Source organism: Chelmon rostratus, chromosome 6, assembly GCF_017976325.1.
Source record: "Chelmon rostratus isolate fCheRos1 chromosome 6, fCheRos1.pri, whole genome shotgun sequence".
In the NCBI taxonomy this organism is placed as follows: Eukaryota; Metazoa; Chordata; class Actinopteri; order Chaetodontiformes; family Chaetodontidae; genus Chelmon; species Chelmon rostratus.
This window is the reverse complement of record NC_055663.1, coordinates 660,091-685,511: the sequence shown is the minus strand read 5'-3', so window position 1 is coordinate 685,511 and position 25,421 is coordinate 660,091. Positions and strand designations below refer to the sequence as shown.

General features: G+C 42.8%; 1 protein-coding gene across 1 annotated transcript in view; it reads left to right on the top strand.

Moving 5' to 3' along the window:
• The window catches only part of cdh13 (cadherin 13, H-cadherin (heart)), a 330,027-nt gene that overhangs the window by 280,607 nt on the left and 23,999 nt on the right, over positions 1-25,421 (top strand). Inside the window, exon 12 of the mRNA XM_041939059.1 lies at positions 14,272-14,414. Within this exon, the coding sequence (XP_041794993.1) occupies positions 14,272-14,414 (143 nt within the window). The remainder of the gene's footprint in view (positions 1-14,271; positions 14,415-25,421) is intronic.

Genomic DNA, 25,421 nt, shown 5'->3' with positions numbered 1-25,421 from the left:
GCGACAACATTGTCTTTTAATCCAGGCTGCTTGGTCTCCAAGTGGTGAAGGAGTTTTGAGGCTTCATTGCCTGAATGATGCAGAGCGGGCTCGGTGTGTGGGAATCACCTGTTGACAAATCCATATTTTAAGTAGGACTGCTGGTGTTGTCTATTAAAAGCTTCCTTTTTCTTGGAAGTTGTCGCTCTTCTTCTGCCTCTTCACCGGGCCTTTTCCCCTTTGCAAAGAAACTTTCCAAACACGTCTGTTTTTTACTCATTTTGCTAGCTTTGGGTTAAATTTGAGCGGTCAAGTGACCCAGATGTAACCGAGAGAATCCGGACAAAAGATTTTTCAAAATAAAAGATCTTTCAGACCCGGACAATAAATAAAACGGAAATAATTAATTATTTCTTGTGCGGCCTGGTATCAATTGATCAAAGGACTGGTACTGGTCCGCGGCCTGGGTGTTGGGGACCACTGGTTTGGAGCATAGCTAGTAGCTCAGTTAGTTTTTCAGTAGTAGGAAATCTTTCTTGCTTTGAAATATACATTTCTATGGCATCATCATTTTAAATATGGAAAACAGATGTCTGAACATCAGATTCAGGTGCAGCATTTTGCTTTTAGGGCAGTAATTATCATGAGCTTGGTGTGTGAAGCTTTTATCCTCGTCACTCCCTGTTAGTCCACAACAACAATATACAGATTAAGAACTAAAGAAGATAATCCTCAGGTATCCAGTCAGTCATCTCATCACATTTGCAGGCTGGGAGAACAACTACATAGAGATCATGTCTGAAACAAAGTAGTTATGTGAACAGACATGTCATTCGACCCCTGGACTAAACCAATTCCTTATTTGACAGAGGCAAGGGGGGCAAAAGAACTTTCGGGATATATTTCATAGAAATCAATAGTGTGAAAGTGTTTGAAACAGTTCCCAAAATCTTTGTCATCAGAAACCAGTGTACCAAAATATGTACATAATTTAGCCATAGTTATAGCCAGGGGGTACAGGACTTTCCTGGTCAGGTTCTCAGGTGAGTACCAGTGGATGGTGTTATAAATCTACAGAGCAGAGCTTTCCATAAGCACCAGCTGAGCTTCCGACTCCTCATTTAGGCCCAGCCGGTGACTTTATTCTGTGTGTGTGTGTGTGTGTGTGTGTGTGTGTGTGTGTGTGTGTGTGTGTGTGTCCTGCAGAGTAGAGAGCTAAGAGTCATCTTCAGTGTTTGACAAATATTAGCAAAATATTTGATGAGAAAACACATTAAGCAGTGCATTAATTGTACAGAATGGGGACATCCTCATTGCTGCTTTAGAAAACAGTGGTGGCAGCCACTCAATGACTATGCAGCCAGTATAACAAAGCTACATTGTGTCCCTTATGTGCAGTGTTGTATTGCTTAAGGATGAACAGTCTAGAGTTACCCTTTGACTCAGATGCTCTACATACTTCTTCGATCCTACCAAACTGCCACACAATATGGGACAAGGCTGTGGGGCTACTGTTTTATTGCATCATGTAAATACACAAGATGGGCTGTCTTTGAGAAAGTTTCAAGGATATGAGTTGCAGGTTTATCATTCTAGAGTGAAACAGGCTGAGTCATACAGTCTCCTCCATTTTCCTGCCTCTCTTTCCTCTGTCCTTCTGGGATGTGAAGGGGCTGATCACAGCCTAATCAGATGTTTAGATTTATGTCTCATTTCTAGCAGCTGAGTAAAGGCATGCCAAATGCATGGTGCAGGAGTGAAGAGTGAGTGAGTGAGCGTGTGGGAGAGAGTCTGAGACAGAGACGAAGAGTGGGGGCAGGGGGAGGCTTTAGTCATACAGTCGGTGTGCCAGGAAATAATTAAAACAATCCTAAAAGATGCCAAGAGGAACAGGAGAGAGGGATGCTGTGCTGTGGAGCAGGAGTAAATTGCTTTTCTTCCTGTTAATTACAGGGTTATGGTTTTCAACTGATGCAAAGAGGCGCTATTTTGCACCTTATTATGATAATAACTTTTTTGTTCTGTGTTGTGTTACTCAACCTTGCTAATTTATGAAAATGATGTTAGACTCAATGAGGACGACATGCTGGTGACACTCGGTGTGTGTGTGCACATACACTCCTGTACATGGCTTGTGTGCCATCTCTGTGCATTCATGTGTCCAAGGAGTGTCCTTGCATACTCCTTTCTGTTCCTGCCAAATACTGACAATGCAAACCTTTCATTTTCATCTTTGATTTCCAGCCCGCCGCCCCCCTGCGCTCTCTCCACTGTTGCTGTTAAGTCGACACAGTGGGTCTTTGTTCAGGATACTCAGTGGAGCCTCTGCAGTTGTCGAGTGGAGCTGGCAGACAGCCTCCTCTAGACTTTACCTGGCAAACTGCAAACAATAGTCAAGAGCCTGAAAAGAGCGGATAGAGCCTTTGAGGCTTTTTGAGTTTGTGCAAAAGGTAAATCAAACGAAGGCTGTTTGATATTCAGTCACACTCTTGGCCAGGTCTTATTCAAGGCTGGGACACTGGATCAGTAACTGTAAAGAGAAGACAGGCAGAGCAAAGAGGCTGTCCTCTCTGGTGCTGCCACCCATGCAAAGTTTGTGTATAAAGGACACTGAAGTGAAAAGAGCAGAAATAAAGGAAAAGAAATGTGGCTTCTGTCACTTGGAACATTCAGACAGGATCATGTCTCTGCTACCACAAGTCTTTAACTCTCCACTGTGTCCCTTTTCTCAACTTTTCACCTTCTGTCCTTCAATTCACACATATAATGCCAACCGGCATTTGCTTCCCCCTCTCGCAGTGCTGTCACATTTATTTTCCTTGTACAGACCTGCTGCACTGTGCTGATACAGAACAGAAATATGAACAGGTGTGACGTGGGTGATTTGTCCACATGGCCTGGAGCAGCGGTTTGCTGAAACCGGGCAGCTCAGCTCAGTTTAAAGTTAAAATCCAGCCCAGTGTGGCTGACTGAGGTCTTTGTAGGCGACCCCAGAGGAGTCCTTTATTTTTCAAACACAATTGCTTCAAAGCCGAATTCTCTTGCTCTGTCTCTCGCAAAAGAAGACAAAAGGATCAAAGAGACAGAACTTTCAACGTGTCTGTGCATCAGTGCAAATATTTTTTCCTTCTTGCTTAGTAAATTCCCCACTTTAGCTCAATGTTAAAGTCAAAAGCAGTGGTTGTTTCTATTCCTTTTTGCCATTTCGATGGGAGGTCTTGTTAACTTGCTGAATAAACACCTGGTACCAGAGTCCCGCAATGAATTAAACAACTGGTTGACAGTCCTTTCAGAGAACATTAATTGTAAGTGTGCAGTCTTAATTCTAGCAGACAGTAATTGTCTGGCCACTTAAATCTGCATATGTGGTTTGGAGATTTGCTGCCATACTTCAAATTACCTCATGGCGTGAATTTAGAACCTTTTGAAACAATAAACTGTGCCAGTCTTGCTTGATCTGCTCTGTGCAGTTTGAGACGTCGTCCATCAAAAATAGATACGATGCGCCTGCTGGAGTTGCACGTATTGACCAGAATAGCAGTGATCAGATCCATCATGCGCCTGGTGGAAATGAGGGTAAGGAGCAAAATTTGCATTAATTTGGAATTCTGTTTTTGGCCACCTGATGAATTTCAGTTCATTATTTTCTCCTTTTAGCTCTGTTTTTGGTCTCCAACAACTCATGAGGGAAATCTCTGGATTCTCCACTCTGTTCACCAGCTTGTTGATAGCTTTATCTGTGTGCTGTTGGGTGCTGAGCGGGTAGCATACACAGGAGTTTCAGAGCTTTTTTTGGTGAGAGTGAACCAAAACAGTAAAGTTGTGGTCCTGAAACCAAAGCAATGAGCTGAAAGATGCTATAACGTTCTATAGAGTGACACCTGTCAAATACAGCTCATTATGTGACCTATTATTTACAGAAAAGACATTTATCATAGCTGCTTTAATGGCAGTACCCATAACTCCCACTGAGCCCATTTAAATAGGGGACACGTCATAAATGGGTCAGATTCTGTCCAAAACTGATTTAGAGTTTGTGGGCAAGGGACAGTTCTGGCATTGAGCTTTGTGGGCGTGGAGTGGGTACAGTTTTGCAAAACTGCACTCTGGTACCTCAGATGACACCACCCGAGATGAAGTAAAGCTGAGAGGAGATGAGTGGGGACAGAATTCCTTTCATTACACACTTATTCACAGTTCCAGTCTCAGGCGTCGTTGTCTCCTCAGTCTCCATCCCTCTCCCTCTACTGCCCCCTTCCTCTGTCTTCTCTCCTCGTATTGCTAGCCACAGATTCGGATTAAGTGTACGGTTGTTACAGCCAAATGAAAGACGGCACAACCCCTGTGCTTTCACTGCACATCTCTTGATTGATGTTCTCATATCTATTGCTCGCACACATTCGGCAGCTCTTAGATAGAAACACACTGTTAGCACTGGCTCTGTGCCGTCTCCTTCCTCTCAGTAAGTTAGACTCCAATCACTGGAAGATCTTGCTGGCAAGAGAGAGAGAAGACAGTGATAGAGAGACAGATAAAGACAGCAAGATAAAGTAAGAGCCAACAGAGGGTGAGGACAGACAGAAGAATAAGAGGGAAAGTCAGAAAAATTGGGGGATGGGGGTGGGGGGCGGAATGCATAATACATTTTCCTGTAATATGCTGTCATTGCCATCCAAGTGTAAGAGTGTGCACTTGTCAAAGTTGCAGTGCACTGCAGAAAACTAAAAATGGGCAAAACCGATGCTGAAAATAGCAGGACTAAGCTGTTGTGAGGTGTTGTTGGTGTGTATCTGTAGAGGGGGGTTATACGTGAGAGGAAGCACAGTTTCTAAATAAACCAAACAGGGCAGAGGTTTGTGACCTTCCCCTCTCTTTACATACACCTACTTATAGCCATTCACATATTCAAATTGGGTGCTTTCCCCCTCAGACGGTTTGAATCATTATGCTTTAAAGCCTCGTAGAGCCACCTGGGAATCACATGTTGAGCCTGCGTTGTTGACACTGATCTTTGTCTCATTATGCATCACAGTCTCCACCTCACTGCCGGGCATTTTAATCAGCCACACAGGAGTTTAGCTTCCGGCTTTTTCGCCACCACTACCTGTGTTCATTATATACCTTTGAATATTTCACAACTCCCTGAAAATAAAGTGATGACTGCAACCTCCTGATAAAAACATGCAGGTTATGAACTTTGTCACTAAAAGAAAGGCTGTCTCTCTCCCTATTTCATCTGATTAATCAAGTCAGACAGAATGGAGGATAAAATTAAACTGAGATTATACAAGGATCAGAAGTGAAACAGTAATATAAATGTGTAAGCACTGGCATCTTCTTTGCATTTCTTTTCACATTACGTCCCTTTGACTCCCAAAGTCATCTCACAGATCCCTGGTGGGGGTCCAGAACCTGCGGTTGAGAACCAATGCTCCACTAACCTAATCTAATTTACCTCTTACAGTTAGTATATGCATGACCTGCCCAGTCGTCCTAGATCGTTATGGATATATTGTGAAACTTGATGATGCACATCAAGGGACAAGGGACGTGAGGGCATGAATATCCACCACCTCCCTTGAAATCCACACAGGCTAAGCAGAAAAACAAGCTCAGCTGTAAGGGAGAGATGGATGAATTGAGCATATGCTTTGGGAGTTTCATGAGGACCAACCTGATCTGGATGTTTCACTGAGCTGTGAGCAGTTGGTGCATGACTGTGAGCGCATGTGTGTTTGTTTGAATCCCACTGTGCAGTTTCCCTTGGATAGAAAAAAGGCAGTAAAAAGAGGAACAACAGAAAGTCAGAGGTTTTGGTTAATCTGTAATTATTTTAAAAACTCACAATCATATTCTGTGTTGCCTCACTGATGTGTCTAATATGCATGAAAGCATGGTGTCACTTTGTAATGCAATAGGTGCCATCAGCATCACCAAAACCACAGACATGATGGGCTCGCTATAGTGTCTTCCAAATTGACCTATATGACTGTTCCACAAAGGACTCATATACATGTTTTATGATATATCACCTCTATGGATCAGGTCTGGTTACACCTCCCCAACATTTTAAAAGTGCAATAGTACATCACTATAAGCTCACCTATAAGCAAGGGAATGGTTTGCTTCATGATGAAAGGAACAATGGTGATGAATGTTGGGAAGGGACCAATGCAAGCTGCAGCCTCTTGTATCAAGATCAAACTCTTTGTAGATACAATCATCCACTTGGCTTCCTCCTCACGCTACTTCTGCATTTCCTACTTAGAATGGACAATCATTATTCACATGACCACAAGAGGATCTCACCAGGACAACATCAACATACATGTAGGTCATCTGGAACACTTTAGCAGATACCCAATACTGTCATACTGTCATTTTCCAGTGTGAGGACAGTCTCAGTGTTGTCTAATGCCTGACAATGACTCTGCTTCATTCAATATGTCCTGTATGTCATGTTGGAAATAAAAGTATTATGAAATGATGCAAGAAAAGTTTAAGTCAGTTAAGATAGTTTGACAAACCATTTAAGATAATTTGATTGAGTGGCCCAACACAGACATGATTTACAAAGAAAAGGCAGGACAACAAACACAAAGGGTACGACAGGAATCAAAGGAAACGAATTGAAAAGCACTTTCACGGTGAACCTTTTGCATCTGAAAATAAATCATCCAACTCTAACCTCATTACAGATCCACCTTTAGTATTAGTCCACGATGTTGATCGAGCATACCTGCGTGCATTTAGAACAGGAACCTGCATGAACAACCACTCTATGTCACTGCTCATTGGAAGAGGTGCATATCTTAAACAAACAAGAGCAATAATCAGCATTTACGCAGAGAGCTCTCCTTTACAGCTTTTATCTTCTCTCTAAATGAGCTCTTACCACAAATTGTCTCTCTCTCTTATTATGTATACCCCACCCACACCTGCTATTGACACAAAAACACACACAGACGCGATAAATGGCAGCATTTCGCTCCTGATGTAACTGGATTATAAGTAGGCAACAAGCCTCATTCTCCCTGCTGCTCCCAGATCCCTTTGAGTTATCTGAGAAAACTGAGGAACAAGACTCAGATCAGAGCGAGAAAGAGCTCATGTGTCAGTGCATCCACCAGAGTGACTGTGGATTAGCTGTTAAAATAAATTCATTACATCCTCAAAATGTATTGGTTGAGACATTTTTAGTTTTCTGAAGCAACATTTTGATAGATTGCAAACAGTGTTTTGAATTGTTTTTTGGGTTCTCTGTGCCACTTTCTTATTGATTTTTGCCAAAATACCACACTGTCTGCAGAATTACATGTTTTCAATTACAACAACAAAAATTAGGAAATGCTTGCAATTTTCTTAAATTATGTATTTTCAACTTAAATCAAATAATTTCAATTTTGACTGTTAATTGAAAGTAACCTGTTGTTTTTAATGAACACCGAAAAGATGGCTTCTTCTTTTTAAAAAAAAAATCATCTTTAATGAGATACCTTGACAGTCAGACAGATGCACTGGACTCCTGCCAGTGCCAGCCAGGTTTCTCTGTGTCCTCCCTCCCTTACCAAAACATGTACTCTTATACACACACGTACAGGCACACACAGCCTGACCGGGCTGTGAATTCAGCTCTAGCAACAGAGAGTAGCCCCTGAGGGTGTAGCTCTGCAGCGCACTGGACAGAGCACTATAACGGCCTGCGCTCTCAACACTGGGGTCGCAGTGTTTGCCTCGCGATGTGACACTTTCTGCCTCTCAAGCAGAAATGTGGACATACACCTCGCTGTCTTGAGAATTATTGCACAATGCAAGCAGAATACACGGCCCACTTTTGCTTTAACTTGTGTGTTTTGTTTTTTGCTTGCTTCTGTGTGTGCAGGTTTAAAGTGGATGTGTGTATTTGCAGCTAAATGAGGACATGTGTGATCATTGTGCTTGTGTCTCATTTGTTGACTTGTTTTTTGTTTTTTTTTGGGGGGGGGGGGGTTCTCTGGTTTTGGAGATAACCATGTATAGCCAGATATGGATATTCCTAATGGCTTTTTAATGTCTTTCTAATTTGCCCTTGAAAGGGCTCTAATGGACTGTCCCCATGTTTTCACAGAGGGAAGTAACAGTGGATCTGTCTCATTTACTGGTTACCTTTGAGCCTGCACTAAAGCAAACAGAAGCATTACACTTCTTCAGAAGTTCTGCTGCTGGAAGAAACATAATACCCTGATATTTTACTCAACAGTCTGTGTACGTCCATTGTACTTGGCTGTCAGCTATGGAATAACCGACATGTCTGAAAGAGGTTCCCAGGGTTTGAGCTTCAGAGTGAGTCTGAGAGTTTATGTGGGATGAAAATGAACATTTAAGAGAAGATTTTAGCAGTGAATACAGGCAGGCTGGGCAAATTTCAATCCCTGGTTAACACTGAGGGATTTTTGCATCACTCTGAAAGATGTAGCAGAGCATAAAACATTAAAACGATTGTAGAGATTGTAGTTGCTGTTGATGTCTGGATTCAGCAGCACTAACTGAATACAGAAGTAGCCTAAACATTTCGTTATTACAATGAATAACTGGATATTTTGGAAAGTTAAACAAAGATTTATCCCACTTTCATGGTTGTATGCTTAATGTGAAGCTACAGCCAGTAGCTGGTTAGCTTAGCGTAGCACAAAGACTGGGAGGCAACATCATGACGTCGGCAGGCAGATCCAGAAAGAAATAGTTCAGTATACAACCCCTCATTAAAGGCCAACCTTTCCCCTTGGCAGGGGACACCCTGGGCAGGTAGTCAGCCTATCACAGGGCTACACATAGAGACGGACAACCAAGTACACCTCTCATTCACACCTACGGACAATTTAGAGTCATCAATTAACCTCAGCATGTTTTTGGACTGTGGGAGGAAGCCGGAGAACCCGGTGAAAACCCACGCTGCACAAGGAGAACATGCAAACTCCACACAGAAAGATCTCAGGTGTCCTTACCGGGACATATTAGAGTGAAAAACTTACGAGATGAGACGCTGTGTGTAAGGAAGAGGAGACGTGCAGAAAGAAAACATGTACAGTACAGTGACATGCATGTATCATCGATAATAGTGCATTTCAGCTTTCCCCTTTGCATCTTTTGTTACAATAAAACATATGTGTTGGTTGACAGTAGTAATTGTAGGCAGGGAAAGTGTGTGTGAGTGAGAGCGTGAGGGGAAAGGTGTGAGCGGAGGTTGATGGCAAAGCCATTTCCCAAGGCTTTGTCGCGCTCTGTTAGCTGAAGAGTTCCATTTCAAAGACAATTTGTCGACTGCTGAGCACTTTGGCAGCGAGCAGCCTTGTGGTGAAGAAAGTCTGTCGTTGTGTGCGTCTGTGTGAACAACCTAGAAATATAAGCTTTCTTATAACTATGTGTTTACAGTATATATGTGTGTGTGTGGACATTTGTGTGTGTAGGTAGAAAAGTAGTGCAGCAGAGCTCCTAAATCAATCACATATGACATTAACACAGATGCAAGTCCCTTCAAATCACCATCCACGAGTCATCAGTGGCCGGCTGAGTGACCACATTAGCGGGGTCGTGATCCACTCTTTGGCTCGTTTTCAAGGCGATGCCGGCTTGGCTGTTTGCCCACAAGATTTTTGGACAGGTCCTCCATCATCTTTAAAACTCAAGCCAACAGGAGCTGCTGCTGAACACAAACTTTTAATGAAATTTTGTGCTTTTGACCATAACATTATGGTCCTCTGTCTCATTGATAGCCATGCTGTCACCAGCAGCACCATGCTAAAGAGTTTGGGGTTTTTTTTTTTAACTTATTTAGCCTCTAGGACAGTGAAAAACAGCTAATATTTTTATGGACAGCGGAACAAGTTGGGATGCTGTAAAACATAAATACAACTGAATTTGCTAATTTGCTGATCCGTTTTAAAATATACTCAACTGAAAACAATAGACAATATATCCCATAGCCTACCTCATCAGCTTAATTGACTTTGTCTGTTTTTATTCATATTTTACACAGTAACCCAGCTTTTTTAGAATCACAGTTGTACATATCTGCAGTAGCCTGCACAGTGTCTTTCCTCAGATTGTAAAACCTCATCCAGCTGTAGTTAAATGGCTGCTGTTGTTGATTTGATTCCAGCCTTTTTATGTAGCATTGTTGCATCTTCTATATCTCACAATGAAACACTGAAACTACTATAGACCTTTTTTTACATGAAGAGCTCTCACCTATTCAGTGGTGTCCAAGGTAGTTGAAGAGCTGCTTGTCCTTGAAAGGAAAAAAAAGGATAAATGTGCTATTTCAGTCATGTCCTCTAGATTAGTTAGTCCTGTTTTCCCTTTTTTTTTTTCTTTTCATGTAAGCTTTAGGCCATCAATCGTTCGCAACTGGACCTCGTCAGTTTGTCTTAGAAGACATTTCGCCTCTCATCCGAGCAGGCTTCATCAGTTCGTACGCAACCAGACTAGACAGGACAGCTCTAGTCCAATGCAATGATGTTAGGTTCAAGTTATTGTTAGTTAGCAATGTGGTTCCGAATCCTTCTGGGGGGAGGAAATGGAACCCAAGGGCAGCAGTGCAGGAGGCAGAGGCAGCTCTTAGGCATGCAGAAATAGTAGGAAATGTTCAATTTGGCCGGGGAGGCTTGGGGCTTGGCCCAGGCAAACCAGTGTGGAATAAAGCAGGTCTAAAGGATAAAAGAAAGCTTGTAGTGGAACAGGTGCGTAGGCAGGAGGAGTTGTTAAGAGGGGCAAAAGCAGTTGGTCAAGCCAAACAGGGACAATGGTTGAATTGGGAAGGTGTTGAGAAGAGGAAACTTAGTTGGAGGGACCTGTGGAATATGGAGGAAGGCCGTATTAAATTTGTGATAGGGGCGACATACGATGTGTTGCCAACCCCGCAGAACCTAAGTTTCTGGGTACAGGGCGATCAATCGTGCCCACTCTGCTCAGGTACAGCAAGTTTAAAGCACATTTTGTCAGGTTGTAGAATTAGCTTATCACAAGGCCGGTATACATGGCGGCATAATCAGGTGCTGAGAAGCTTAGCCGCAGGCATTGAAGAGAGAAGGAACAGGTGAATTCTGGAAGTTCTAGAAAGGAGAGGTTAGATGTGCAGTTTGTTCGAGAGGGGGAGAAAAATAGAGCTGCTAAGTCAGGGAGAAAGCGGGTAGGTGGCTGCCTGGTAGGGGCTGATGATTGGCAAATGCAGGTCGACTTGGGAGGAAAGCTAGTTGTGCCCCAGGAAATAGTTTATACTAATCTGAGGCCAGACATTGTCTTATGGTCCATGAGTAAAAAGACTGTGTATTTTATTGAGTTAACAGTCCCTTGGGAAAATTCAGTGGAGGCAGCTTATGAAAGGAAGAAGACTAAGTATGCAGATTTAAAGACAGAATCTGAGCAGAGGGGATGGAAGACCAGGGTCTGTCCGGTTGAAGTGGGGTGTAGAGGTTTTGTTGCAGGGTCAGCTGTTTCACTGTTGAGGGAGCTGGGAGTGCATGGGCAAAATTTAAGAAAAACAGTGAGGGAGATGTCAGATGAGGCTGCTAGGTCTAGTCAGTGGATATGGATCAGGAGAAATAATAGTAGTTGGGGGGTGAAATAGGGACAGTGAGGGGGGTGTTTCCGACTCAAGATGCTGTGGAAACAGTGAGACAGCAGTTGTTACAAGACAACACTTTGCGGAACAGAACTACCCTTACCCCAGAGCAAATATGCCAGTTACTGGAACTCTGCCTAAAAAACACCTATTTTCAATTTAGGGGAAGGTTTTACAGGCAAAAACATGGATGTGCGATGGGCTCACCAGTATCCCCCACTGTGGCTAATCTTTACATGGAGAACATGGAAAGAACAGCTCTGAACTCTTTCAAGGGTACAACACCAAGTCATTGGTACAGATATGTGGATGACACTTGGGTAAAAATCCAAAGCCAAGAAGTGCAAGCCTTCACCGAGCACATTAACTCAGTGGACAAGAACATCAAATTCACTCGAGGGGATGTCAAGGACATGAGTTTGCCTTTTTTGGACTGTGATGTCCACATTGGAGAGAACAGGCGCCTCCATATTTGGGTTTACAGAAAACCTACTCACACAGACCAGTACCTCCTTTTTGACTCACATCACCCACTGGAACACAAACTAGGTGTTATCAGAACTCTACAACACAGAGCTGATAATGTTCCAACCAGCCAACAGGCAAGGGACAAAGAACACAAACACCTGAGGGGGACCCTCAAAACCTGTGGTTATCCCAGCTGGTCTTTTGTGAAAAGTTCAGCTGCTTCCAGAAACAACAGGGTGACAGAGGAAGAAAAGAGGGACAGACGACATAACATCGTCATTCCATATGTGTCTGGTGTATCAGAGAAGCTCAGGCGAATCTTCAACAAACACAACACCCTGGTACATTTCAAACCTGGGAACACTCTCAGACAAAGGCTGGTGCACCCCAAAGACCGGACACCTCACACTCAGAAGAACAATCTGGTGTATGCAGTCCAGTGCAGTGAGGAATGCACAGACTTGTATATTGGGGAAACCAAACAGCCACTGAGCAGACACATGGCACAACACAGAAGGGTAAACTCTTCAGGGCTGGACTCAGCTGTTTACCTGCATCTCAAGGAGAAAGCACACTCCTTTGAGGAGAAAAATGTGCATATTCTGGACAGAGAAGACAGATGGTTTGAAAGAGGGGTAAGAGAAGCCATCTATGTCAAGGTTGAAAAACCATCTCTGAACAGAGGGGGAGGTCTGAGACACCACCTATCTCCCACATACAATGCTGTCCTTTCATCTCTCCCTAAGAGATTCAAAGATTTAGCCTCTGAGGACAAACAACAAAGCCATTCACACATGGCTCAAGGAGCCTCCCAATGACAACAATGGGACACTAACGAGGCAAACGACTGTCGTTGACACCAAAGGGTTGCACCCCACCCCGCCTTAATGGGGGGATCGTTTGCCTCACAATAGAGTGATACCATTCTTGGTTTTGGGGGTTGGCCTCACTCAGGGGATAAATACTTGAACCTAACATCATTGCATTGGACTAGAGCTGTCCTATCTAGTCTGGTTGCGTACGAACTGATGAAGCCTGCTCGGATGAGAGGCGAAATGTCTTCTAAGACAAACTGACGAGGTCCAGTTGCGAACGATTGATGGCCTAAAGCTTACATGAAAAGAAAAAAAAATGGGAAAACAGGACTAACTAATCTAGAGGACATGACTGAAATAGCACATTTATCCTTTTTTTCCTTTCAAGGACAAGCAGCTCTTCAACTACCTTGGACACCACTGAATAGGTGAGAGCTCTTCATGTAAAAAAAAGGTCTATAGTAGTTTCAGTGTTTCATTGTGAGATATAGAAGATGCAACAATGCTACATAAAAAGGCTGGAATCAAATCAACAACAGCAGCCATTTAACTACAGCTGGATGAGGTTTTACAATCTGAGGAAAGACACTGTGCAGGCTACTGCAGATATGTACAACTGTGATTCTAAAAAAGCTGGGTTACTGTGTAAAATATGAATAAAAACAGACAAAGTCAATTAAGCTGATGAGGTAGGCTATGGGATATATTGTCTATTGTTTTCAGTTGAGTATATTTTAAAACGGATCAGCAAATTAGCAAATTCAGTTGTATTTATGTTTTACAGCATCCCAACTTGTTCCGCTGTCCATAAAAATATTAGCTGTTTTTCACTGTCCTAGAGGCTAAATAAGTTTAAAAAAAAACCCCAAACTCTTTAGCATGGTGCTGCTGGTGACAGCATGGCTATCAATGAGACAGAGGACCATAATGTTATGACCTGGATAAATGAGAATATTCACAGGCTTCTTTTCATGTAATCGTTAGTTGGTGTTGTTGCTCAGTTGCACAACACGTTTGGACGAAACTTGACGTGAGTATTATTTATTATGTACAAATTCTTCATGTTATTTGTAGTGACGTTATGTTTTTCATGAGCAATGCACTTATGGAACCAGATTTCATGTCGAATGTACTAAAAAAGTAAAATACTGTATTATTTTTTCAAAACAGGAATGTTTTTTTAGCAGGTGTCAGGAGTTGAGTGGAGTTATACACTGTATGGGACAAATATAGAGTACTGTCTGTCTCGCCTGTTGTGTGTTTCTGTGGCTGTCTGACAGTGAGATGCCTGGGACCTAAAAATGTAGGACCAAAATAAAAGACAACTTTTCTGCAAGATATGGAGTATAGTTGATGTTCTGGTGCCTATACGGCTACAACTTCTTACTTATTTGATCTACTTTCTCTCAGGTATGCTGTTCTGCGAGACCCAGCAGGCTGGCTGAGTGTGAACCCAGTCAGAGGAACTGTCAACACCTCGGCCTCGCTGGACCGTGAGTCTCCATATGTCCACGACAACAAATACACAGCTGTCTTCATCGCCACAGATAACGGTTAGTGTCAGATCCCCCACTGTATGAAAATGATAAAAGATAACGCACACACACACACAGATGTGACATGTTTTGAATAATCTGTGGAACCTTTAGATAAAAACAAGTCAATTTTGCGACTGCTAAGGGTGAAATGACCTAAACCGATGCCAGGTAGATATTTCCCAGAAAACCACCGTTTGATGCGCAAAGCGTGTGAAAGGTTTGTTTGGCACAAATAAATGGCGCGCTGCATTATTTGTCTGGACAGAAAATAAAGTGACAAGAAGTAAAAGAAGAAAAACAGTATCAAAGTCCCATTCGTACTAAATGAGAAGTGTCATATCATCACAGCACCAGACGTGTCAACAAATACACAAAGCACACGTCAACTACTTCAGCCTGTTTTAAGGTGTTAAATTTGTGATAAAGATTCCACAGTGAGCCATCAAGGCTTCCCACCGTGATTTACACTCATTTGCATTATACACAGTATAACTGGTGCAGAGTCACTGAAGCAAACAGAAAAAAAGCAGACACAAAGCCTGCCTGCCTTCCTGGAAATGACTGACCCTGTCTGTAGCCACAGAGAAACTGCCATTATCCCGTGGTGACAATGGGATGGCCTTAAGTGGCAGTGTTTCTGTCAGACCATATGGTGGCTGGTTGGCAGTGTCAGTGGAGCTGCTGCACCGAGACTTTCCGAGGCACAGATGAAAGTGTCGAGAGACCCGGTGCAGCTCTCCTTTTTCTCTTTGCTTCTCTCTTCCTGTGTCTCTCTGTCTCTTTGTCCCTTTGCCCCCATCTCTCTCTATGTATATATATGTCTCTCTGTCTCACTCCCTATCAATCTATCTGCTCTCCTGTGCTCAGGGAGATTCTGACAGATCCATTAGAGGAACTGAAAGATTCTATTAGGAGGCAGCAGAATAGCACTGTTGTGCTGGAGAATTTGGCAGCCTTAGAAAGATGAGCGTTGAAAGAGGAGTAATGATGAGGGAGAGGGAGAAGGGGGAGGAAGTGGAGGGGTCAGGGGAGGAAGAGAAAGGAAAGGACATAAGAGGAGATAACAGGAAAAAGATACAGAGCCGGGGAAGTGGGTAAGGACCAGGTGGAGAAGAGAAATGAAGATTATGAGTGGAGAGGACAGGGTGTAAGTTTAGTGTTGGAGCCAGAAGAGGAGGCCGGCTAAGAAGATACTGTACTGTCTGATATTTTTGTACAGGTTTCAAGCTACTGATTGAAACACATCTGTAGCCACTTTAAATAAATAGTTTAACATTTTGTTGCATGCACTTACTAACAGTTAAATGATAAATATTTGGTAAATATGAAGCTGCAGCAGCAGCTTAGCTTAGCACAAAGACAGAAGGAAACAGCAAGAGTGACTCTGTCTGAAGATCAGGAGACCAACCTTTCAGTACCTCTTAAACTCACTTGTTAATACATTAGATCTCATTTGTTCATCAAAAATCAGCATGTAAAATACACAACAATACTTTGAGCTAAAGTATGCTAGCAGTCATTGCAATCACAGTGCTAACATGCTTATGTTAGGCAGGTTTAATGTTTACCTAGTTCACCATTTTAGTTTTAGCTAACATTTGCTAGCTAATACTAAACACGTTGTATAAGTACATCTGAAGTTGATGGTGATGTCATTAGTTTGGCAGGTAGCCTACTTGGTCATTGGCCAAATTATTGGACAAATTAAAATTCTGACCTGATGGTGGCGCTGGGTGAAAAGTCACATTTCTCTCCGATGGGGGGACATGAATGTCTTTACCTAACTTTATGGCAGTCCATTCAATAGTAGTTGAGACATTTCACCCAAAACTGAATGTCAACATCATGGTGGCGCTAGCGGAAAAATCAAGGATCACCAAATATAGATGGATACATAATAACTGTGCCAACTCATCTAGTAGATGTTCACTAGATAAGTGAAAACTAGTGGCTCTAGATGAAAAGTCTGGAAACCATGAATGTCTTGACAATACATCCAACACTTTTCAAGGCATTTTATTCCAAAATACAGAAATGCCAACTTTTTGATGATGCTAGAATAAAAAAGTCGGAGGCTCACCAAAGCCAGCAGTGAATATATGTACAGATGTTATGGTAATCCTTCTAATAATTGTTGAGAACTGGAAAAGGGCTGGACCAACTCACCAACAGTGCCGTCCATACTGTATATAAGATGTCAGAGGTGAGATAGATGAGACTGTCCATGGTGACTCTATTATTCTACCTTCACAGATATAAGCAAGGAGACCCATGAAAGTTCCTGCACCCAGACCTTTAACAACCTACTTGCATCGATGTCTGTGCATGTGGTGTGTGTGCACCGCTGAAATGTGAGCAGAATACCGATATCGGCTTGACCCTTGCCTGGCCTCTTCCACTGCACACTCTGTCATTGGCAGGGCAAACTTGCTCCTTCTCCACAGCGATCTGTGCAATGACTGTATGACAGCCCACCTATGTGGACTACCAACAGGATATCAGCTGACAATTAGCTCTTCATCTTTATGTGGAGGAATCAGATGGCGCGGCACTGGAGAGGAGGAAGGGTCGGGGGAATAGACTTTTGTCAAACAGAAAGGGAGGAGGTCAGAGGAGAGACACATATATACAACAGATCTGTAAAACAGATTGGAGAGAGGATTACATTACAGTTTTTCTAGGTACATTCACGTGATCTTAAAATCGACTATCAACCATGAAATTAGATTTTTACCTGCTGAATATTTCTCAAAAGGAAAATATGCTACCAGCAGTCTTAACTCTTGTGTGTAACTGGTGGCCTGAGAGTGTTTCTGAAATAAGGATTTTCCCCTTTGTCATGGGCTGTCCCATGGCCAGTTTAAGCCAATTTGACCTTGTGTGCTAGCTTGAAATGGGAAATATACTCTTGGTGAATGTTTTGCATGGTTAGCAACAGATTGACTGTAGCTCTTGGTGAGGGCAGGTCAGCTGGAGCGGCCCTCCAGGCAGCAACAGATGGCGAACGATGGAGCGAACATGCTACAGGGAGGGAAGGAAGGAAGTCGGGATCAAGGAGGAGAGGCTGAGATGGCTGACATGAACAGCACAAAGGAGGACAAAAGAAAGAAGAAAAAGGAAAAGGAAAAGAAGGAATGGAAAAGAAAAGAAAAGAGCATGGGATTTGGGGGTTTAACAAGGTAGTGAAGAAATGATAATGCTGATGTCAGGGTTGGGTTTGTTTCTCCACATCGTCTCCCTCCTCCCATCATGTGTTTCTGAGTTCATGTCTGAAAAGCCACAGCCCAGTGTTTGCCTGGGCAGCTGCACCTGGCAGGTCGTTGGCGCAATATTGTTTGAGGAGATTTCTGGGCTCCACCCCGAGCAGAGGGCTTGATGGGCTGTTTATATAAACTCTCAGCAGTAACTGCTGGTTTTGCACGCCAACAAATTCTCTTCTGCTCTCTGATTCCCCACCGGGACACCAGCTGTTCCCGCATCTCACCCCCCTCCCCTTCCTTCGCGTTAGTTTTTGTATTCAGTGCTGGCAGATCTGTGTGCTGGTGTGTGGCAGGATTGAAGTTGTGTGTTCATCCTGGTTTTAATGTCTTTGTCCTGGTACATGCAGCGCCTCCCTGGCCTGCCCCTGCGCATCCACTCACTACATTGTGTTGTGGTTCAATGTTTTCTCCTGCTCCTCATTTAAATGTTAAACCGCCTCCTGGTGGGAGCCATTTGTCATTGGGAGGCATGAATACATTATGAAAGCCCCAGTTGTCTGAAATATGGTGACACATACACACACATATGCAGTCTCCAGTGTCTGCTGCCACCAGTCCGCCGATTAAAAACTCCTAAGTTATGCACGAAAGAGCTGAGCAGTGTTTGCTTTGAACACATGGACGTACGGAGGAGAGGCCTCCATTTAGACCTGAGCTGATGGTGTGTGTGTGTATCTGTCTGTATCATAGTGAGACAGCCTTCACACAGACAAAGAGAGCTTTGTTAATTACAGGAATATTAAGTATTACGTACACATAGACTCAGACCGAGCAGTGTGATAAGTCTCAGCATTCATCACAGTCAGATCACATCCTCTCTGGTTTAAATCAAAAGCAGGAGGCAAAAGGAGAGAGGGCATGCTGAATTCTAATGTGTCACAGAACAAAACTCTTTGGTGCTCAGATGGATGTAAAATTAAGTAGGACTGTGTGTGTGTGTGTTTTTGCGTGTGTGTGCAGTATGTGTGTACCTGTCCGTCTCTCTGTGATAGGTCTGCATAATAGGTTCATCATCTCTTCTCTCCAAAGAGGGAAAAAGACTGACAGTGCTCAGCCAGCTGTCAGTAGCAGAGAGTATGTGTGTGTGTGTGTGTGTGTGTGTGTGTGCGCACCTTTGTGTGTCTCTACATGTGTCCTTCTTTGTGTGTGATGTCTGCCGCTGTGCTGCCTCATTGCCATACTAAGTGCTGGGAACCAGTGTGCAGCTCATCGCAGTAATGGGCTGAGTAATTTCCCCGTTTCAGGCCCGCTCAGATACAGTGGTTTTACTGCCTAGTGTATGTCATGTCACGAGCACGCTGCAAGGCAGCCTGGCAGGCTAAATGCAGGGAGATAAGCTCATGTTGTGTCTTTAGAAGGCTGTGATCAGGCCGCCTCAAACTACAGCAGTGAAATAATAAAGCATGATGAGCCAGTGTGTCAGTCCAACTCCCTGAGATCCCCAAGCCAAGAACAGAGTAGAACAGAACAGAGTCGAAAATAGTAGTCTTTTATATCTGCAGATGAATGTCAGTGTTTACCAGTCACTGTTATTGATGAATTGATGTTTGATTAACAGCTCTTTTTAAGGAAAGAGCTGTTAGCAGACAGAGGCACAGACAATGCTAGAACTCAGCTGTGACTGTCCTCTATAACTTTCTGAAGAATCAATTATAATAGAGCCAAGAGAGCAAGAGCTGAAGAGGTGACTGTGTGTAATAGATGGGAAATATAAAGTCAATGTGCTTTGTGAGACAGCGTTTGACCAGTGCAGCGTCATGTGAGTGCTGAAAGTGTTTACTCGCCCCGCTCTCGTCTTTCATTCCGTTTATCGCTCTCTCCTGTCAATCCCTTCATAGAGACAGCCACCAAGGCAAGCAGGTTAACTACTGTGATGAAATGTGTTGTTGCCCAACCAATCAATTATGACCCTGTGTAGCAGTGGGCTGGGGTGACGCCAGGCTAGGGGAAGGTTACAGGGTTGGAAATCAAGGCATCTTGACCCAGGGTAATGGCAATGTAATGGGATGTGCTCTGGAAAGTGCAGGGGATCACAGCTCAACGCCGCCCTGCCTTCTGTTTCCTCCCCCATCTTGCTGCACTGCCTCATTAACCCCAAATACACACTGTGTCTTTCCCACTTTTACACGCCTCCCACCTCCGTCTCTCTCTTCCTGTCCCTCTCTGACTGCCTTTGTCTTTCATTTCTCAACCTGTAGGGTAACCTCTGGGGGAAGTCGCCACCTTGTAAACAGGTTTGCGTTACATCTGTGATTAAAGAACACCTTTGTTCAGCTTTGCCAGGGAAGAAATGTCTCTCTCTGTTGTTGACTGTTATCAGGCCCTGCCTCACATGTGTCCTTGGAATACTGATTCATCCACAGATCAGAAGTTATCGCTGCGCTTGGCACACTAAAATAAACACTACCCACTCAGCAAGAGAGCCTCTGTCTGAGTGCAGTGATACCAGAGTACTTATTTTGCAAAACTACTGTGGAAAGTGAGTATATTCAATTGATTAAAATGTAAAAAGAGCCCCCCACGTCCTCACCCAGCGCAGTTCTATCAGGATTTTCCACAAGGGCTTCCTCTGTGTGGATATGAACAGCTTTAGGTGTCGTTTTAATGACAGTGATCCAAATGAAATGAGATGAGTGGGTAGTGGAGATGGAGAGTGATAGAAAATGAAATGAATGAAGTCAAATGATGGAATCAGGCAAAGATGATGGACGATTTTATTTCAGTTTATCTGGAAAGTATGGATTTGACCAAAACTGGAAATCTGTCAGAGGCTTGGTACCTGACGAAGAGCTGAAGGCACCATCTGTGCATGTCAGTGTGTGTATTTATGTAACTGGCTGTATGGTGGCAGTGGTGGGAGTGTTTTGTGCAGGACTCGGAGGGTGTTTTTATCACACAGTAAGTGCAAACGCCTCAGAAAATACCTTTCATGTTAGAAGTGGCACAGAATTGTACATATAAACACACAGACATATAACTTCAGGAGCCAGGTAACCAGGTCCAATGGCCAAGTTTACACCTGGTGTAGGGGCGTCACAACCATTTACAATGTGGGGGTGTTCTAGGTTGTGGCACATGAGCAAAATTTTCTGAATCTATCATCGGGAAAATTAACCAACAATTATCCATTAATGTTTACATTTTTATATTAAAAAAGTAATATGGCCGAAAATAATAACAAAAATGTGTTTTTTCCTCAATTAAACATTTTAAACAGTTATTCAACATTCAACATTCAACAAAACCTCTTTCAGAAACAATTCCAAAAGATGTCAATTATATGAAACAATACCATGAGGTGATGGTAGTTTGGGAGCAGGATTTAAGTTTTCAATTATCTGTCAAAGAACTCCCTAACATCTAACTCAATCTTTATTTATACAGCACCTTAAATACAATAAAAAATGCAATACAAAGTGCTTCACAAACTAAAAACTTATTATTGTTATTGCTGTTTAGTGTTCCAGTTTCCTACCGTCAGTGAATGCCTATCCTGCAATAAAAAGTAGGTGAGACCAACTCTCCGTCCGTTTCCTGGATCCAGTGGGACGCTACAACGCTACAACAAGAGAGATATACAATATAACCTCAGGAAAAAGTGGGGGGTATGAAATCACCTGGTTGTAAAAGTGGGGGTGTCGCAACCCCCCCATCCCCCACGAGTGCGACACCCGTGCCTGATGCATTTAGACGTGGTGTTAATACGCTTGTCGGCCACCTCGATTCTGCATGCACTGTAATGCAAATGTTGCGATTATGTGGACAGTGTAGCATGTGCAAATACAAACTCTGTACCAAAAGTACCAAAGATTTTCTGCAATGGGCGTCACTTGAGATAACGTACTAAGACAGAAATCGATGGAAAAGACACAAGTGAAGGAAACATGGATGCAATTAAGGGAAATGGGATCAACCCAGTGTTAGTTATTATAGTAGGAGCAACGCAGATGTTACTAACAATGATGTCTCTGTTTGGTTCAGTTGTCTCAGCAAGCCATAACAGTGTGACAGAGAGATGGAATGGAATTCAGCCATCCTTTTTTTTTATCATTTACACCTGTGCGTCTTCTACTGTGACATGTTAAAATGTGCTCTGTGAAAGAGGCCTAAAGACAATCTGGGAATCAGGAGCAGTAGTGTAGGCAGGGGGAAAACAGGTGCCTGCATTGGGCCTTTCATCATTTTGAACGTGTAATTAATTTTGGTGCACTGCTGTTTGCACAACAGAAAGCAAACTAGAATCAAATCTGAGTAAAACCAGTAAACTGATTAAAAGGAACTTTTTATATTTGTAGCCCATTTGATCCTGCTTAAGTGATGTGACTAGTGTGAGCTCAACAGACTTACTAATTAAAGTTCACTTGGATTTTTCATTTTCATCTGACAACTTATCACAGTAAAAATCCTGTACCAAGCTCTCAGAGCAGACCAAACAAGAAGTCTTCCAAGGAAGGCAATTTTAGTTTAATTAGTGCAAAAATAGCTTGCAGTGTAAGTCTACTTTAAGCCGTATCAGTACCCTCCCTCTCCCATCACTTGGTGTAATAGCCAGCAACTGATAACCCAAACTCTATTCTGGAAGTAATTTGCCAGACTAGCAGCGATGCACCTGTCCCCAGCACCGCTTCACTCCCCGAAGTCATCTCTCTTAATGACTTGTGCCTATTGTAATTGGCTCTGGCTGGTTTCATTTACAGTTCTGATCAGCCAATCAGATTAGCAAGGTGTCATGTGATAGTGTTTGCTGAAGCCCTGAGGAGACTGATGAGTGATGGGACAGAATGAAGTGGGTTATCTGAAGGGAGTTTTAACAAGGTCTGGGACTTGGACAGATAGAGAGGAGATGGAAAATACAAAAAGCAGACAGGATACCGTATCCTTCAGCGGTACAGCGAGTGCACACAATAGTAGAAGTAGCTGCTCTTTCCGTGAAATGCACTGGCCAGGAGAATGTGAAATGGCATATATGACTCCTTTTCCTTTTGAAATACTGGCTTCACCTCTTAAATTCATTCTCAATCCATCAAGTATCAGGAAATATCAGTAATGTCATGTTTTTAGAGTCTGTTGTCTGTCAGTATATTCATTTTTTGTCTAGACCATAAGATGATTAGAACTTGACTTCCTCCCTACTGAAAGAATCAAAAATCAACAAATCTGATAAAATGTTTTTTTTTAATTGTGAAAGTTAAACAATGTCTCCAGTATATGTCATGTCTGAAACTTTCACAAGGGCTTTTTTTTTTTACGAGAAGTTTTATTTCTTTTGTTTTAAGGTTAAAGGTGTGCTAAAATTCTTTAAATGCTATATTTTTCAAATTAGTTGCTTTTCTTTCCTCTTTTTGCTTCCATTGAAAAACTTTACTGAATTGAGGTCCAGTGTGATTTAGTGACATCCAGCGGTCCAACTGACCACCAGCCGCCTCACCCTCTGCAGAAGGCGCTCTCTGGATGCCAGCATTTGGTTTGTCCATTCTGGGCTACTGCAGAAACATGATGTGCAACATGGAAGATTTGAATTATTACTTAAAGCGTTATTTTAGTTCAGCACAAACAGTATGCTTTCTTGCCACTTACGGCACTCTGCGTTTTGCTGTGTTTCTGATTTGTGTCTTGTGCTCTTTGGTGTGTTTCTGCGTGCAGTTTTACTTCCTGTGCTGTGATTCCTCTTTAGCTGTATAATGCTGGTCTGCACTGGCTGTGGAAGCATATTCTCAACTGAGGACTATACAATGCAATGTTGTTCAACACATAGCACAGGAAAGAGGGGTACCCCAGTGTGATAATATACAGAACTCAACATAATGTGCTCTCACTGTGGCCCATATTGAGGTTGAATGTGCTTGAATCGAGTCGCGTAACAGTTTAAACAAGAACAGATTCAGGAATCTGTTGCAGACAAAGAGAGGTTCGGACATTCGGCAGTGCATGTAGTACCTTGCATATCATGGCTCAGCATTGTGCTGTTCCTGTATGTGCAGACAGTAAAAGAGTATGGGTTTTTGTGTTTAGCTGAAGACACTGTAAAGTGAAGGGGAAGAGATTTCCAAAAATCATTTCCCTTCAAAGCTCCTGCTGTCCTGCTCTCATCTCCTCCCTTTCTCATTTTAGCTTTCCCCTTCATTTATCTTTTCTCGCTCTCCTCTATTACCTTGCAGTGGTCCACCTCTGAATTAGTCTTCCTGACTGTTTAGCTGTAGCGTGATGCATTGTGACATTTTCCAATGAGCCATTCTTCATGCCCGAGCCTTGCTCCTGGCCTCCTCTCGTCCCTGCTTGTTGTTATTTCATTTCCTTCATCATCTACTTTTTATGTGACTGACTAAAATAATCATAGCAATAACAATGCTGAATATTTGTAGCCAAGGGCATCATCCACTGGTTGTTTGTAAGCTGTCCTGGTATTTAATGGTTATTCTAATGAGAAAAAGAAATTTAGCCAGATGAGAACAGTCTTGTTTCAGGTTGTCCTTGGTGGCAAACTCTACTAGTGGACCTTTTTAATCCTGTGAATTCACTGGTGGTCAGAGAACTTGCCAGACTTATTTCACAGTATGAAAAACTGATCAAATGTATGACTTTGCCAGAAATGAGAAAGGAACATCACCTTATATCATAAAACTTCACTGCAACAACAAAAGAGGGAAGACCTAACAGATCATTTTATTCGTACCACACCATGCAGAAATTGGTACATTTCAAACCACTGCTGGTCACAACCTTGTCTTTCCTTCTTCTTTTACAACAGCAGGAACAAAAAGCCAGACAACAGAAAGAAAAAATAAAGAGATAACAGAAAGAGACAGTGAGAGCGAGAGAGAGCATTAGCCTAAAGCCAAGGTGTTGGGAGCGAAAGAGTGTCTGGGGGTGGATGGAGAGATATAAAGAGAAAACAGGAAGAAGAAAAGAGAAAGCTTGTAGCCTGTAGCTGTGGATTAGACCTGATGGCCCCAGGAGTCAATCAGTCTGCTTGCTCCTCTCATCTCTGAGCGTACGAGAGAACAACAGGACTGTATAACTGCCAGCCAGGGGCAGGTGGAGGTGTCGTGAGTAGTGCTGGACGACGGAGATGGAGCAGGAGGTCAAAGACTAAAAGATGAGGTTGGCTGTGATGAAGGTCGCTTTTGACTCGCTTTTCGACTTAAGTCTTTGTTGCATTCATCCCACAAACATTGTGTTCTGCAAGACTTGGATGCTTTTTTTTCCCATGATGCAGGGCCAGCTCATTTTTTGTGTTCAACAAAATACTGACTTCACAATAGGATCAAATTAAATGGATGGTTGCCGTTTTACGAGGTCAGCATTTCTCAATAGTCTGGAAGCACAACAATTTATGGGTGAGATGTCCTTGAGTTTTCAGTACAATAGGAATATAAAGATGCTATTATCAAGATTTGTAACATTAAAAAATGGCTCACATGACAATGTACAGTACGTATGAGAGGGGTCAGTCTTACTTATGCTCACACATACATCAGAGAGGCATCACCAGCAGCTCTCATCAGCATTATTTTCAACAAAAAGGTTCTGATAAACTGACTCTATGTTAATGCTCAGCTCCAAACAGCAGACAGACAAAGTTAGCAACTAGCTGGTGAACCTAGTGGAGCATTTAGCAGCTAAAGAGCCAGATATGTCCTGCCTGCTGGGCTAAAAGAGAGTAAATATTTATTAGGTGGCCAGAAAGTTGACTCCATTTGAATGTTGGTCCATATCTGATGGATATAAAATAATCTCCAAATGGATAAAAAATATGTTAATA